At 43.5% G+C, this 12,752-nt stretch overlaps 1 protein-coding gene across 4 annotated transcripts in view; it reads right to left on the bottom strand.

Moving 5' to 3' along the window:
- The window catches only part of LOC147123467 (putative E3 ubiquitin-protein ligase HERC1), a 491,571-nt gene that overhangs the window by 310,127 nt on the left and 168,692 nt on the right, over positions 1-12,752 (bottom strand). For all 4 annotated transcript variants that reach the window (XM_085973371.1, XM_085973346.1, XM_085973361.1 and 1 more), the window contains exons 29-30: positions 9,251-9,488; positions 3,752-3,924 (exon numbers count right to left, since the gene is read on the bottom strand). In XM_085973371.1, the coding sequence (XP_085829497.1) occupies positions 3,752-3,924; positions 9,251-9,488 (411 nt within the window). The remainder of the gene's footprint in view (positions 1-3,751; positions 3,925-9,250; positions 9,489-12,752) is intronic.

The raw sequence follows: 12,752 nt of genomic DNA, 5'->3' as shown, positions 1-12,752 counted from the left end.
CACCCCGAAGAGAGCAAGTGTCACACCATATTCATCAAAACAGACATGCGGAGTCAACAGTATACTTAGGCTCAGAATTCAATGGTGATGCAAATCCTGAATTGACTGCCTCATCCTTTCCCCTTCAGAGAAAATAAGGTGATTTGTTTGAATTTCTTGTAAAACTACTAGCCTCAGACAACTCAGCTGAAGCTTATTGGAGAATTTTAACCCCCTCCCGCCCAGTGGAAACTGAACAGCGTAGGCAGTTAAAATGGAGTGACTGTCCCGAAATGGCCGACTGCCATTTTAAATTGCAGATGGCCAGGATACCCACCTGAAGCTGATGGCCTCCTGTCGCCTTAATCCTTGCTCTCGACTGCCGGCTAGACAGTGATACCCGCTGGGTTCGAGTGAGAGTCCAATTTACCTTATGGAAATTTAGGCCAGGGAGCTAAAATCTCTCCAGGCTTCAGGCAGTGCTGGCATGTGAGCCTGCCAGTCGCCCCACCTCGCACCCCCTCTTCCCAATGCACCGATCCTTACCCAAGGGGGTAAGATGACAGTGCATATCCAGCAATGCAGCACTCCCTCAGTGTTGCACTGAAGTGTCGGTCTATAGTATGTGCTCAAGTCCAGGACTGAAGCGTGAACCCACAAGGTTCCGATTCAGATATGAGAGTGCTAGCAAATTTCTTTAAGGGGCAATGCTCTTAGATGATTTACCATCAGAACAATGTAATATGTGGCGATGAACAAATTTTTAAAAATAACTCTAAAAAAATATATACACAATAAAACATTACACTATAATGGGATTTAACTACACAGCTGCTTTTATTTCACTTTAAAATTCAAGCAAGGAAATTATAAACAGCCTGAGGATGGCTTTGATGCTAATATGCCATGAAAGCAACCAAGAAGCAAATATATTGTGCAAAGTTCCCCCTAATGTGACATCATGGAAGTCTGCCACTGTGATACTACAAGCAGAGTGCTCCCCTTAGACCACTGTGCCGCACTCATGTCGTTCATGGAGCAGAACATGTCACATCAGGGGGAGATCCGCACAAAATATCTCCTAACAGACCATTTTTAAAAAGTAGTTCTAAAGCACAGAAAAAAAGTAAAAGGGTGACTAGATACACCTACAAAGTACATGCATCTTCCTTTAAACTATTGGGGCAGTGTCGAACATATGTTGTTTTGAAGCATTTATCTAAAATATATCCAACTATATATCAGTCCTTTCATCTCTACAAGGGAACCTGATACAAAAGCAAATCTGACCAGACAGGATACCTGAATGATCCACTCAGAGCATTGATTTATACAGGCTTCCCTCTCTCCAGAGAATATAAACAAATCACAGCAGAATTTGAGAATTTCTCAGAGCCTCAGTCATTCTGTTGCGGTACACAATGTTGTAATATATACATAATGGGGAATTGAGGAATTGTGGGTGGATGGAAAAGTAAAAGATTGAAGATGGAAAGGAAAGTAAGGAGGTGAAAGAAAAACAAAGAGCCAGTGAAGCAGCAAAGACAGCAAGGAAACTGAGAAACCACAGTGTGGGGAAATAGCAAGCTGTGAGACTTTCAGAACTAGTGGAACAAACATCCTAATGACACCAACTGAAAGTGAAAAGACACATAAGACAAACAATCCCATGAATATAAATGATTAGAATTTGTTCTGCATGCAAAAGTCAAGAAACAGTCAACGTAACAGCTTTACTGTTTCCATACTTTTCTTGCACAGTAACAGGAGAAAAACATGAAATGTAGAGGAAAACAGACATTATATGCCAGAAAGTCTGATTATAACAGGTGCTCTGAAACATGTGGAAAAAAAAAATGCTCATTACTGAAATTGGTACAAAAATATGTGAATGCATGTACATAATGTCAGAACTAAGCCCCTCCTCAGTTGCACAACAAAAACAAACAGATTTTTTAGCTCAGCAAACCTTGTTTCATCTCACGCCAATGTTTTTCATATTTAAAATCTGGATCCATAAATTCTACATTAGTTATAGTTTTCCACTCATTTGTTGGCCATGTACTATTGGTGTTCCTCAATCATACATGCAATTTTTCTTTACTTTAAAACCAAGGAGTCAGAAGAAAGAACGTTTAACCTCATAACACCACCAGGCCAAAACAGTTCTTTGGTAAAGTAGCCAGCAACTCAGTATAGTCTTAGACTTTTCAGACTTAGAAAGACTTCACAAGATAGAAGATCAAAAGAAACATATTCTAAATTTGCGATTTTTCCAATATGAATAATGCTTGGTTTTCTACAGCAAATTTAAAAGTCAAATAGTGACTGGATGTGCATGGCCAACAGTTGTCTTTTAGGGCTTTATTTGAAATCTAATTGTTACATTGTAATTGCCTGATAAAGGTATAATTGTTTAAATATAAACCCTTTTTATCATTGCAAAATCTGGATTGTGACTAAAAGCCCCAAGACAATATTGAGGTATTCAAACTCAAAACCTGCATAAATCGTGTTAGTAAATTTGATTATTGAGATTTTTCAATATTATTAAATCTTTCAATGGTACTTCAGTGGCAGCTTCCATAAAAAATGGTAATCTCACCCAGATAATTCCAGGAAGAGGGCTGGAGCAGGCGAAGAACACATAGCCCCATTCCCAAATAAACTTTTATGCACAGCTACTTATATTCAAAGAATTTCGAAGAAGTCACTAAAGTTTTATTTATTATAATTTAACTTTATTAAAAATTAATTAACAGAATCTCTCAGCTATTCCAGAACAGAACAGTAACAATCCACCTCTTGCTTCTCAGGGCTCCTCGCTTTATTATACATCAGTGAATTGCTTTCTTCCATCCATTGCTCCGTAGCATCACAGTCTTTCAGGGTTGCAGCAGAAAGAGTTGAATTTTATGTTATTTTCAATCCGGCTTCCTCCTGCTGTGAGTCTGGAATGAATTGTCCCCTTCAATGGATCTCTCAAATAAGCAAAACCCTAGTGTTTTCTAATCTAAAATCCTGTCTATCATCTATTTAAGCTCTGCTTTTCAGTCAGGCATTACATAGCAGAAAGTCTATCTTTCTATGACAGGGAGAGAACTGGTATTCTGAAACATGTATGTGTAAAACCAAATGCTCATGACTGAAAAGTGGTATACAAAATATACCAATACATCGACATACATATTACTATCAGAACCAGTGGAGCACCTCCTCTATTCCACAATAAAAAAAATAGAAACTCAGAACACTGGTTTCATCCCACTGCCATTTTTTTATGCCAGAGACAAAACCTCTCACCAATACTTAAGGCACAGTAGTGCATAAATTTAAGCTACAACTTACCAAATGACGTACAACTTTTGCTTTTTAATAATAATAATTGCTAGTGACTGGGAGGAAAAAAAGCTGCACAACCTCATCAAAACATTAGTCTGCAAGGAGGTCCAACACAATGCCACCAGTAGTCCCAGGCAGACATTTTGCAAAGGGATCCGTCGGCTAGCACGTTTGTTTCAGTCAGTGGTGCCTGACATGGATCTATAAAGGACTCTATTCACAATGCCCTTTCATGACATTAAAAAAATGTTAAACAGAACCACTCAGTAGACAATTCATTACTACTTAATTATCTTTTAATACGCTTTCCCTGACACCAAAATCAAACATGTCTTAAGAGGCCTCCACTCATAAAATAGTGAGATCTAATTACTTTGATAAAGAAATTCTAACAGTGCTCTTATTTTACACATTATATTTCTATGCCCACCTTTACTTTCTGATCTGGTGCTGGATCCACAGCTACGTTGTTCTGTACATTCCTCTCCAGCTAATTCACAGTCTTTATTTCCACACATCGCATGCAAAAAATTTTGCAACTGGCAGCACAATACGTCCATTGGCGCTTGAACCACCTCAGGGCACAAGTTGTCTGCATAGGAACTGCAAAAAGCAAACAGCAACTGAAAATCAATGTAAATAAGAGTATTGATTTTAAAACAAAGGACAGGTACAGACGAAACCTCATTATTTCTGAACATTTCCTGTTTATAAGGCATAATTCTATCCACTCGCATCGGCTTCTGGGTCCTCGGGTCAAATTTTGCAAAGTTATGCACAATACTTGCAATTTCCCTTGAGGTGAGCTCCTGATCTCAGTGCCATTTGGAAAGAAGTGCACCAGTGAAGATCAGACACTTCTCTTTTGGGGAGAAATGGAAAAATTTATTTCAAATGAGAAAGGAGCGTTAACTTGGCTGCTTTCATATACCACTTTATGGTCAGTTACAGAACAGCAGATAGAGAAGCAAAAGCAGGTTATCGATCTGCTCTCTTAAATAGGGAATTACATGAAAAAGGGAAACAAAGCATAAAACATGACTGAAAACCCACTGGCAGGACACAATGGTATACAGCAAGGAAACCTCCTGCTGATTACCACCTACCGCCTTCCTCAGCTGATGAATCAATACTCCTCCATGTTGAACATCACTTGGAAGAAGCACCGAGAGTAGCAAGGGCACAGAATTTACTCTGGGTGGTGGACTTCAATGTCCAACACCAACAGTAGCTCAGTAGCACCACTACTGACCGAGCCCCGAGGGAAATAACTGCCAGTCTGGGTCTGCGACAGGTGGTGAGAGAACCAACACGAGGGAAAAACCTACTTGACCTCGTCCTCACCAATCTACCTGTCGCAGAAGCATCTGTCCATGACAGCATTGGTAGCAGTGCCCACTGCACAGTCCTTGTGGCGACAAAGCCCCGTCTTCACACTGAGGACACCCTCCATCATGTTGTGTGGCACGACCACCGTGCTAAATGGGATAGATTCAGGACAGATCTAGCAGCTCAAAAGTGTGCATCCATGAAGAGCTATGGGCCATCAGCAGCAGCAGAATTGCATTTCACCACAATCTGCAACCTCATGGCCTGGCATATCCCTCACTCTTACCATTACCATCAAGCCAAGGGACCAACCCTGGTTCAATAAGGAGTGTAGAAGAGCATGCCAGGAGCAGCACCAGGCGTACCTAAAAATGAGGTGCCAACCCGGGGAAGCTGCAACTACATACACGCTAAACAGCAGAAGCAGAAGCAGCATGTTACAGGCCAAGTTAAGCGATCCCACAATCAACGAATCAGATCAAAGCTCTGCAGTCCTGCCACATCCATCGTGAATGGTGGTGGACCATTAACCAAGAAACAGGAGGAGGAGGCTCCATGAATATCCCCATCCTCAATCATGGCGGAGCCCAGCACTTGAGTGCAAAAGACAAGGCTAAAGCGTTTGCAACCATCTTCAGCCAGAAGTGCCGAGTGGATGATCCATATCGACCTACTCCTGAGGTCCCCATCATCACAGAAGCCAGTCTTCAGCCAATTCGATTCACTCCACGTGATATCAAGATACGGCTGAGCACACTGGATACAGCAAAGGCTATGGACCCCGACAGCATCCCGGCTGTCATAGAATCACAGAATGGTTACAGCGCGAAAGGCGGCCATTTGGCCCGTCGAGCGCGTGCCAGCTCTCTGCAAGAGCACATCAGCTAGTCCCACTCTCCCGCCCTTTCCCCGTAGCCCTGCAAATTATTTTTCCTTCAGATACTTATCCAACTCCCTTTTGAAAGATAAGATCGAGTCTGCCTCCACCACCCTTTCAGGAAGTGCATTCCAGATTTTAACCACTCGCTGCGTAAAAAAGTTTTTTCTTACGTCGTCTTTGGTTCTTTTGCCAATCACCTTAAATCTGTATCCTCTGGTTCTTGACCTTTCTGCCAATGGGAACAGTTTCTCTCTATCTACTCTGTCCCGACCCCTATCAAAACTCCTCTCAATCTTATCTGCACCAAGGAGAACAACCCCAGCTTCTCCAGTCTATCAACGTAACTGAAGTCCCTCATTCCTTGAATCATTCTCGTAAATCTTTTCTGCGCCTTCTTAAGATGCTTTACATCCTTCCTAAAGTGTGGTGCCCAGAATTGGACACAGTACTCCATAAGAACATAGGCGTAGGAGCAGGAGTAGGTCATTCGGCCCCTCGAGCCTGCTCTGCCATTCAATAAGATCATGGCTGATCTGATCTTGGCCTCAACTCCACTTCCCTGCCCGCTCCCCATAACCCTTCACTCCCTTACCATTCAAAAATCTGTCTATCTCCACCTTAAATATATTCAATGACCCAGCCTCCACAGCTCTCTGGGGAAGAGAATTCCAAAGATTCATGTCCCTCGGAGAGAAAAAATTCCTCCTCATTTCCGATTTGAAAGGGTGCCCCCTTATTCTGAAATTATGCCCCCTAGTTCTAGATTCCCCCACGAGGGGAAACATCCTCTCAGCATCTACCCTGTCAAGCCCCTCAGTATCTTATATGTTTCAATAAGATCCCCTCTCATTCTTCTAAACTCCAACGAGTATAGGCCCAACCTGTACAACCTTTCTTCATAAGACAACCCCTTCATCTCCGGAATTAAACTAGTGAACCTTCTCTGAACTGCCTCCAATGCAAGTATATCCTTCCTTAAATAAGGAGACCAAAACTGTACTCAGTATTCCAGGTGTGGTCTCACCAACGCCCTGTACAGTTGTAACAGGACTTCCCTACTTTTATACTCCATTCCCCCTTTGCAATAAAGGCCAACATTCCATTTGCCTTCCTAATTACTTGCTGTACCTGCATGCTAACTTCTTGTGATTCATGTACAAGGACCCCCAGATCCCTCTGTACTTCAGCATTTTGTAATCTCTCCCCATTTAAATAATAATGTGCTTTTTTATTTTTAATACCAAAGTGGATAACCTCACATCCCACATTATACTCCAACTCCCAGATTTTTGCCCACTCACTTAGCCTATCTATATCCCTTTGCAGATTCTTTGCATCCTCCACACAATTTGCTTTCCCACCTATCTCTGTATCATCAGCAAATTTGGTTACATTACACTCGGTCCCTTCATCCAAGTCATTAATATAGATGGTAAATAGTTGAGGCCCCAGCAATGATCCCTGCAGCACCCCACTAGTTACAGTTTGCCAACCTGAAAATGACCCATTTATCCCGCCTCTCTGTTTTCTGTTAGTTAGCCAATCCTCTATCTATGCTAATATATTACCCTCAACCCCGTGAGCTCCAATTGGGGCCGAACCAGTGTTTTATACAGGTTCATCATAATTTCCACACTTTTGTACCCTATACCTCTATTTATGAAGCCCAGGATCCCGTAAGCCTTGATAACTGCTTTCTCAACCTGCCCTGCCACCTTAAACGATTTGTCGTGCTGAAGACTTGTGCTCCAGAACTAGCCGCGCCTCTAGCCAAGATATTCCAGTACAGCTGCAACACTGGCATCTATCTGACAATGTGGAAAACTGCCCAGGTATGTCCTGTCCACAAAAAGCAGGACAAATCCAATCCAATCAAATCAATTACCGCCCCATCAGTCTACTCTCAATCATCAGCAAAGTGATGGAAGATGTAGAAACAGTGCTATCGAGCAGCACTTACTCACCAATAACCTGCTCACCGATGCTTAGTTTGGGTACCGCCAGGACCACTCGGCTCCCGACCACATTAAAAAAAAAGATTCGTTCAAGGGATGTGGGCATCGCTGGCAAGTCCAGCATTATTGCCCATCCCTAATTACCCTTGAGAAGTTGGTGGTGAGCCGCCTTCTTGAACCGCTGCAGTCCGTGTGGTGAAGGCACTCCCACAGTACTGTTAGGGAGTGAGTTCCAGGATTTTGACCCAGCGACGCTGAAGGAACGGCGATATATTTCCAGGTCAGGATGGTGTGTAACTTGGAGGGGAACTTGGAGGTGGTGGTGTTCCCATGCACCTGCTGCCCTCGTCCTTCTAGGTGGTAGAGGTCGCGGGCTTGGGAGGTGGCTTTGGTGAGTTACTGCAGTGCATCTTGTAGATGGTACACACTGCAGCCACGGTACGCCGGTGGTGGAGGGAGTGAGTGAATGTTTAAGGCGGTGGATGGGGTGCCAATTAAGCGGGCTGTTTTGTCCTGGATGGTGTCGAGCTTCTCGAGTGTTGTTGGAGCTGCACTCATCCAGGCAAGTGGAGAGTATTCCATCACACTCCTGTGCCTTGTAGATGGTGGAAACACTTTGGGGAGTCAGGAGGTGAGACACTTGGCGCAGAATACCCAGCCTCTGACCTGTTCTTGTTGTCGCAGTATTTATATGGCTGGTCCAATTAAGTTTCTGGTCAATGGTGACCGCCAGGATGTTGATGATGGGGATTCAGCGATGGTAATGCTGTTGAATGTCATGAGGCAGTGGTTAGACTCTAGCTTGTTGGAGATAGTCATTGCCTGGTACTTGTGTGGGCAAATGTTACTTGCCACTTATCAGCTCAAGCCTGAATGTTGTCCAGGTCTTGCTGCATGCAGGCATGGACTGCTTCATTATCTGAGGAGTTGCGAATGGCACTGAACACTGTGCAGTCATCAGCAAACATCCCCACTTCTAATCTTATGATGGAGGGAAGGTCATTGATGAAGCAGCTGAAGATGGTTGGGCCTAGGACACTGCCCTGAGGAATTCCTGCAGCGATATCCTGGGGCTGTGATGATTGACCTCCAACAATCACAACCATTTTCCTTTGTGCTAGATATGACTGTCACCAGTGGAGAGTTTTCCCCCTAATTCCCATTGACTTCAGTTTTACTAGGGCTCCTTGATGCCATACTTGCTCAAATGCTGCCTTGATGTCAAGGGCAGTCACTCTTACCTCACCTCTGGAATTCAGCTCTTTTGTCCATGTTTGGACTAAGGCTATAATGAGCCCCAGGAGATCGCTGCAGGAGTTCTTCAGGGCATAAAAAAAAGGGCAAAAGGAAAGAAATGATGGTTGCAACTGGTTAGCAAATGTACAAATAAACAGGTTAAAGGAAAGTATTGAAGATTAGTGACTAATTCCATGGGGAAATCAAGATCTGCATTACACTGACTAACACAAGCAACATAATTCATTTCCTTCTTTGAGATAACACAACCTGTAAGCCAGTGTTCAACACTCTTACCAGTGAAATTAAACCACAACAGACCAGGAAAGATTGAAATTAAATGGCTGTTAATTTATTGGAACATTGTTTGCGCTAAAAGCAAAAACAAAATATAAACCCATATAGCAACAATGGTTACAATCCAACTCCATATGTAGAATTTTGCACTGTCAGTAGGCTATTAGCAAGTTCAACACATTCTTTAGTTAAACGTCACTATAAGTTTCAGCATCTTGTATGGACTACTTACCTAGCGGTGATAGCTAAAATCTGCAGAAGTCTAGCACCGGCGAGTTTTAATGCCACATTCAGCTGGGAATGGCCGGATACTGAAGCCATCAGCCAACGCTGGTTCACTAGAAGGCAGGAGTTTGTTAGTTTTGAAAGGGCTTCCAGAAGACCGCTGTTAATGACCACTGATAGGTCAGTAGGCTGGTATCGGATGTTTAAGGCAAAAATGGTAGCCAACAGAAGATGTTGCTGGGCTCCTGCAACAACAAATAACATTTTATAGCATTGAGAAGTAGTGGAAAACCATTTGATATCACTAAAACAGGATTAGTCTACGCAGTACCAGTCCAAAATAATTTTATACAACACTTTTGTTAAACATTTAAATTTTAATATGCATACATAACTTACAACTTGTATAAAATGTTGCAAAAGGTAGAATTTAATAAGCTCATTCAAAAAAGCCAGTTTTAAATAAATATACACTTTAATGACTAGGATTAACTCAGTATTGAATTTGAAGTCGTAAGAGTTTAACATGAAATAAATTTGGCCAATCAGTCTTGAGCACATTTCAGTCTTTTGTGCTTCAATTCCTTATTCATTTCTCCCTCCCACTTAGGGTTTTGGAGACTGGAGAATTGGAATGAATTTTGGGGGGAGAAATTCGGTACCGCCCTGTTTGGGGCGCTAACTTTTAAAAGTTGAAAAAATTAGCGCCAGGTGTTAATGTCTTTCAACTTTTAAAAAATTCGGATTTGAGCTCCAGGAAGCAGGCGGGGTGGTAGGCGTGCAGCGCTGCCACATCGGAAGGCTCCTTCCCTCTCTTAAAGGGAAGGGCCATCACTGCAGGCTCTGCAAGGAAAAAAACTTACCTGATCCCCGACGGCAGCCGCGATCCGGCCCGATCAGCCCGATGCACTGCAGCAGAATGCCGGGCTGATCGATTGCTGAGAAGAAAAATGAAAAAAACCAGAAAGACCATTTGAGAATTTTTTCCACTTATCTCGGCCACCTGGCCTTTAAGTATCGCCCCCCTCGCCTTTAGGTATCGCCCCGAAGTGCCCGGCCTTCTGATAAACGCCTCCTGCAGCTGCCGGTGTTTTCGCCCGGTGATGCTGCAGGGGGCGGAACCGAAGTTCGGGTCCGGGCACTACCGGGGCGATGACGTCACGATCTCCGGGCGAAGGAGATCGGGGTGCAACGCCATAACACCATCGCAAACCTCCCGTCGAATATAGCGGGAGTCGATCTTTTCGCCTCGCCCGGTCAGTAAGTGATTAGCACCCAGTTATCACGATAATGGGAGGCGCAAAGGCATCCCATTTCTCCCCCTTGATGTCAGTTATAGAAAGAGGGGGGTTACCGTCACTCCCATTTCTTTCTCCTGTCTTCTGAAGACGCAGAGTCATGCTGAAATACGAGTTCTATCTATGCCTGGCATTCTCCTGTACGTTGGCCCTGTGGCTGTGCTTTATGTATAAACTAGATAGAGGGAGAGGCACACATTGAATGATCAGAGACAGAGCGAGAGACACATAAGGATCATAGACTGAGCGAGAGGCTCGCTGAAGGATTGGAAACGGAGGACGAAGAGACTGAAAAAAGGACAGATTTCAGTCGAATATGTGGACCTTGTTTGGCGAGTGCAGGGGATAATGCTTAGTTGAGGTGGTGAATCACTGCTCTTAGCACCCATAAAAGTTGACAGCCGGTTAATTAAATATTGTTATATTTAAGGTATGGACTGTACCAATTTGTGACACATTTGGTACAACGCACCTGCAGGAAGGGGTGACTAAATGTACTTGAGTAATATTCTATTAGTTCCTTAGATCGAAGATTCATTGTGGGGAGCGATTTTGATGCTGCTGCATACATCTTGAGCAAAGGCAGACCCTCAAAATTGTATTGCAAATACTTAGCTTTGTATTACAAGTTTGAATTTTTATATTTACGAGTCGATCTCCTACGTTGCTGCACATGGTAAGTTGGAGAATATGGTTACTCTTTTACCTGTCTCTGCTGTCTTGTAGCTGTTTTTCTCTATCTCATCTCATCTGTTCTGTCACTTCTGCTTCTCTTTCCTTTCGGGTGGAGATGATTGATGGGATGGGAGGGAAAGGAGCCACCAACGGCTGCAGACTGCATTTGTGATGGGATTGTGGGGAAACTGTCCTGCTCAGCAGCTCACTTCCCATCCCCACTCCCAATCACAAGCTTCTTCTCACCCACTCACTCCCATCATGGTCCCCTACCCTTTCATCTTCCTGCTAGCTCCTCCCCATGCTACCATGTCCACACTCCTATCATAAGACATAAGAAACATAAGAATTGGAGCAGGAATAGGCCACTTGGCCCCTCAAGCCTGCTCCGCCATTCAATAAGATCATGGTCGATCTTGGGCTCAAAGCCACTCCCCCGCCCGCTCCCCATAACCCTTCATTCCCTTATCTTGCAAAAATTTGTATATCTCCACCTTAAATGTATTTAATGACCCAGCCCCCACAGCTCTCTGGGGCAGAGAATTCCACAGATTTACAACCCTCAGAGAAGAAATTCCTCCTAATCTCAGTTCTAAAAGGGCGACCCTTTATTCTAAAATTGTGCCCCCACATTCTAGATTTCCCCACGAGGGGAAACATCCTCCCTGCATCTACCTTGCCATGCCCCCTCAGTATCTTATATGTTTCAATAAGATCACCTCTCATTCTTCTAAATTCCAATGAGTATAGGCCCAGCCTGCTCAACCTTTCCTCATAAGTCAATCCCCTCATCTCTGGAATTAACCTAGTGAATCGTCTCTGAACTGCCTCCAATGCAAGTATATCCTTCCTTAAATAAGGAGACCAAAACGGTACGCAGTACTCCAGGTGTGGTCTCACCAACGCCCTGTACAGTTGTAACAGGACTTCCCTACTTTTATAGTCCAACCCTTTTGAAATAAAGGCCAACATTCCCATTTGCCTTTTTGATTACTTGCTGTACCTGCATGCTAACTTTTTGTGTTTCATGCACAAGGGCCCCCAGGTTCCTCTGAACTGTAGCATTTTGTAATCTCTCTCCATTTAAATAATAATTTGCTTTTTTATTTTTCCTGCCAAAGTGTATAACCTCGTACTTTCCCACATTATACTCCATCTGCCAAATGTTTGCCCACTCACTTAGCCTATCTATATCCCTTTGCAGGTTCTTTGAGTCCTCTGCACAACTTGCTTTCCCACCCATCTTTGTATCATCCGCAAACTTGGCTACATTAATGACTTGGATGAAGGGACTGAGTGTAATGTAGATTGTAAACAGTTGAGACCCCAGCACTGATCCTTGTGGCACCCTACTAGTTATCGTTTGCCAACCGGAAAATGACCCATTTATCCCGACTCTCTGCTTTCTGTTAGTTAGCCAATTCGCTATCCATGCTAATATATCACCCCCAATTCCATGAGCTCTTATCTTATGCAGTAACCTTTTATGTGGCACCTTATCAAATGCCTTCTGGAAATCCAAATACACCACATCCA

Source organism: Somniosus microcephalus, chromosome 2 (assembly GCF_052327205.1).
Source record: "Somniosus microcephalus isolate GS21.2 chromosome 2, FLI_Smic_1.0, whole genome shotgun sequence".
In the NCBI taxonomy this organism is placed as follows: domain Eukaryota; kingdom Metazoa; phylum Chordata; class Chondrichthyes; order Squaliformes; family Somniosidae; genus Somniosus; species Somniosus microcephalus.
This window is presented reverse-complemented; position numbering and strand designations above follow the sequence as displayed.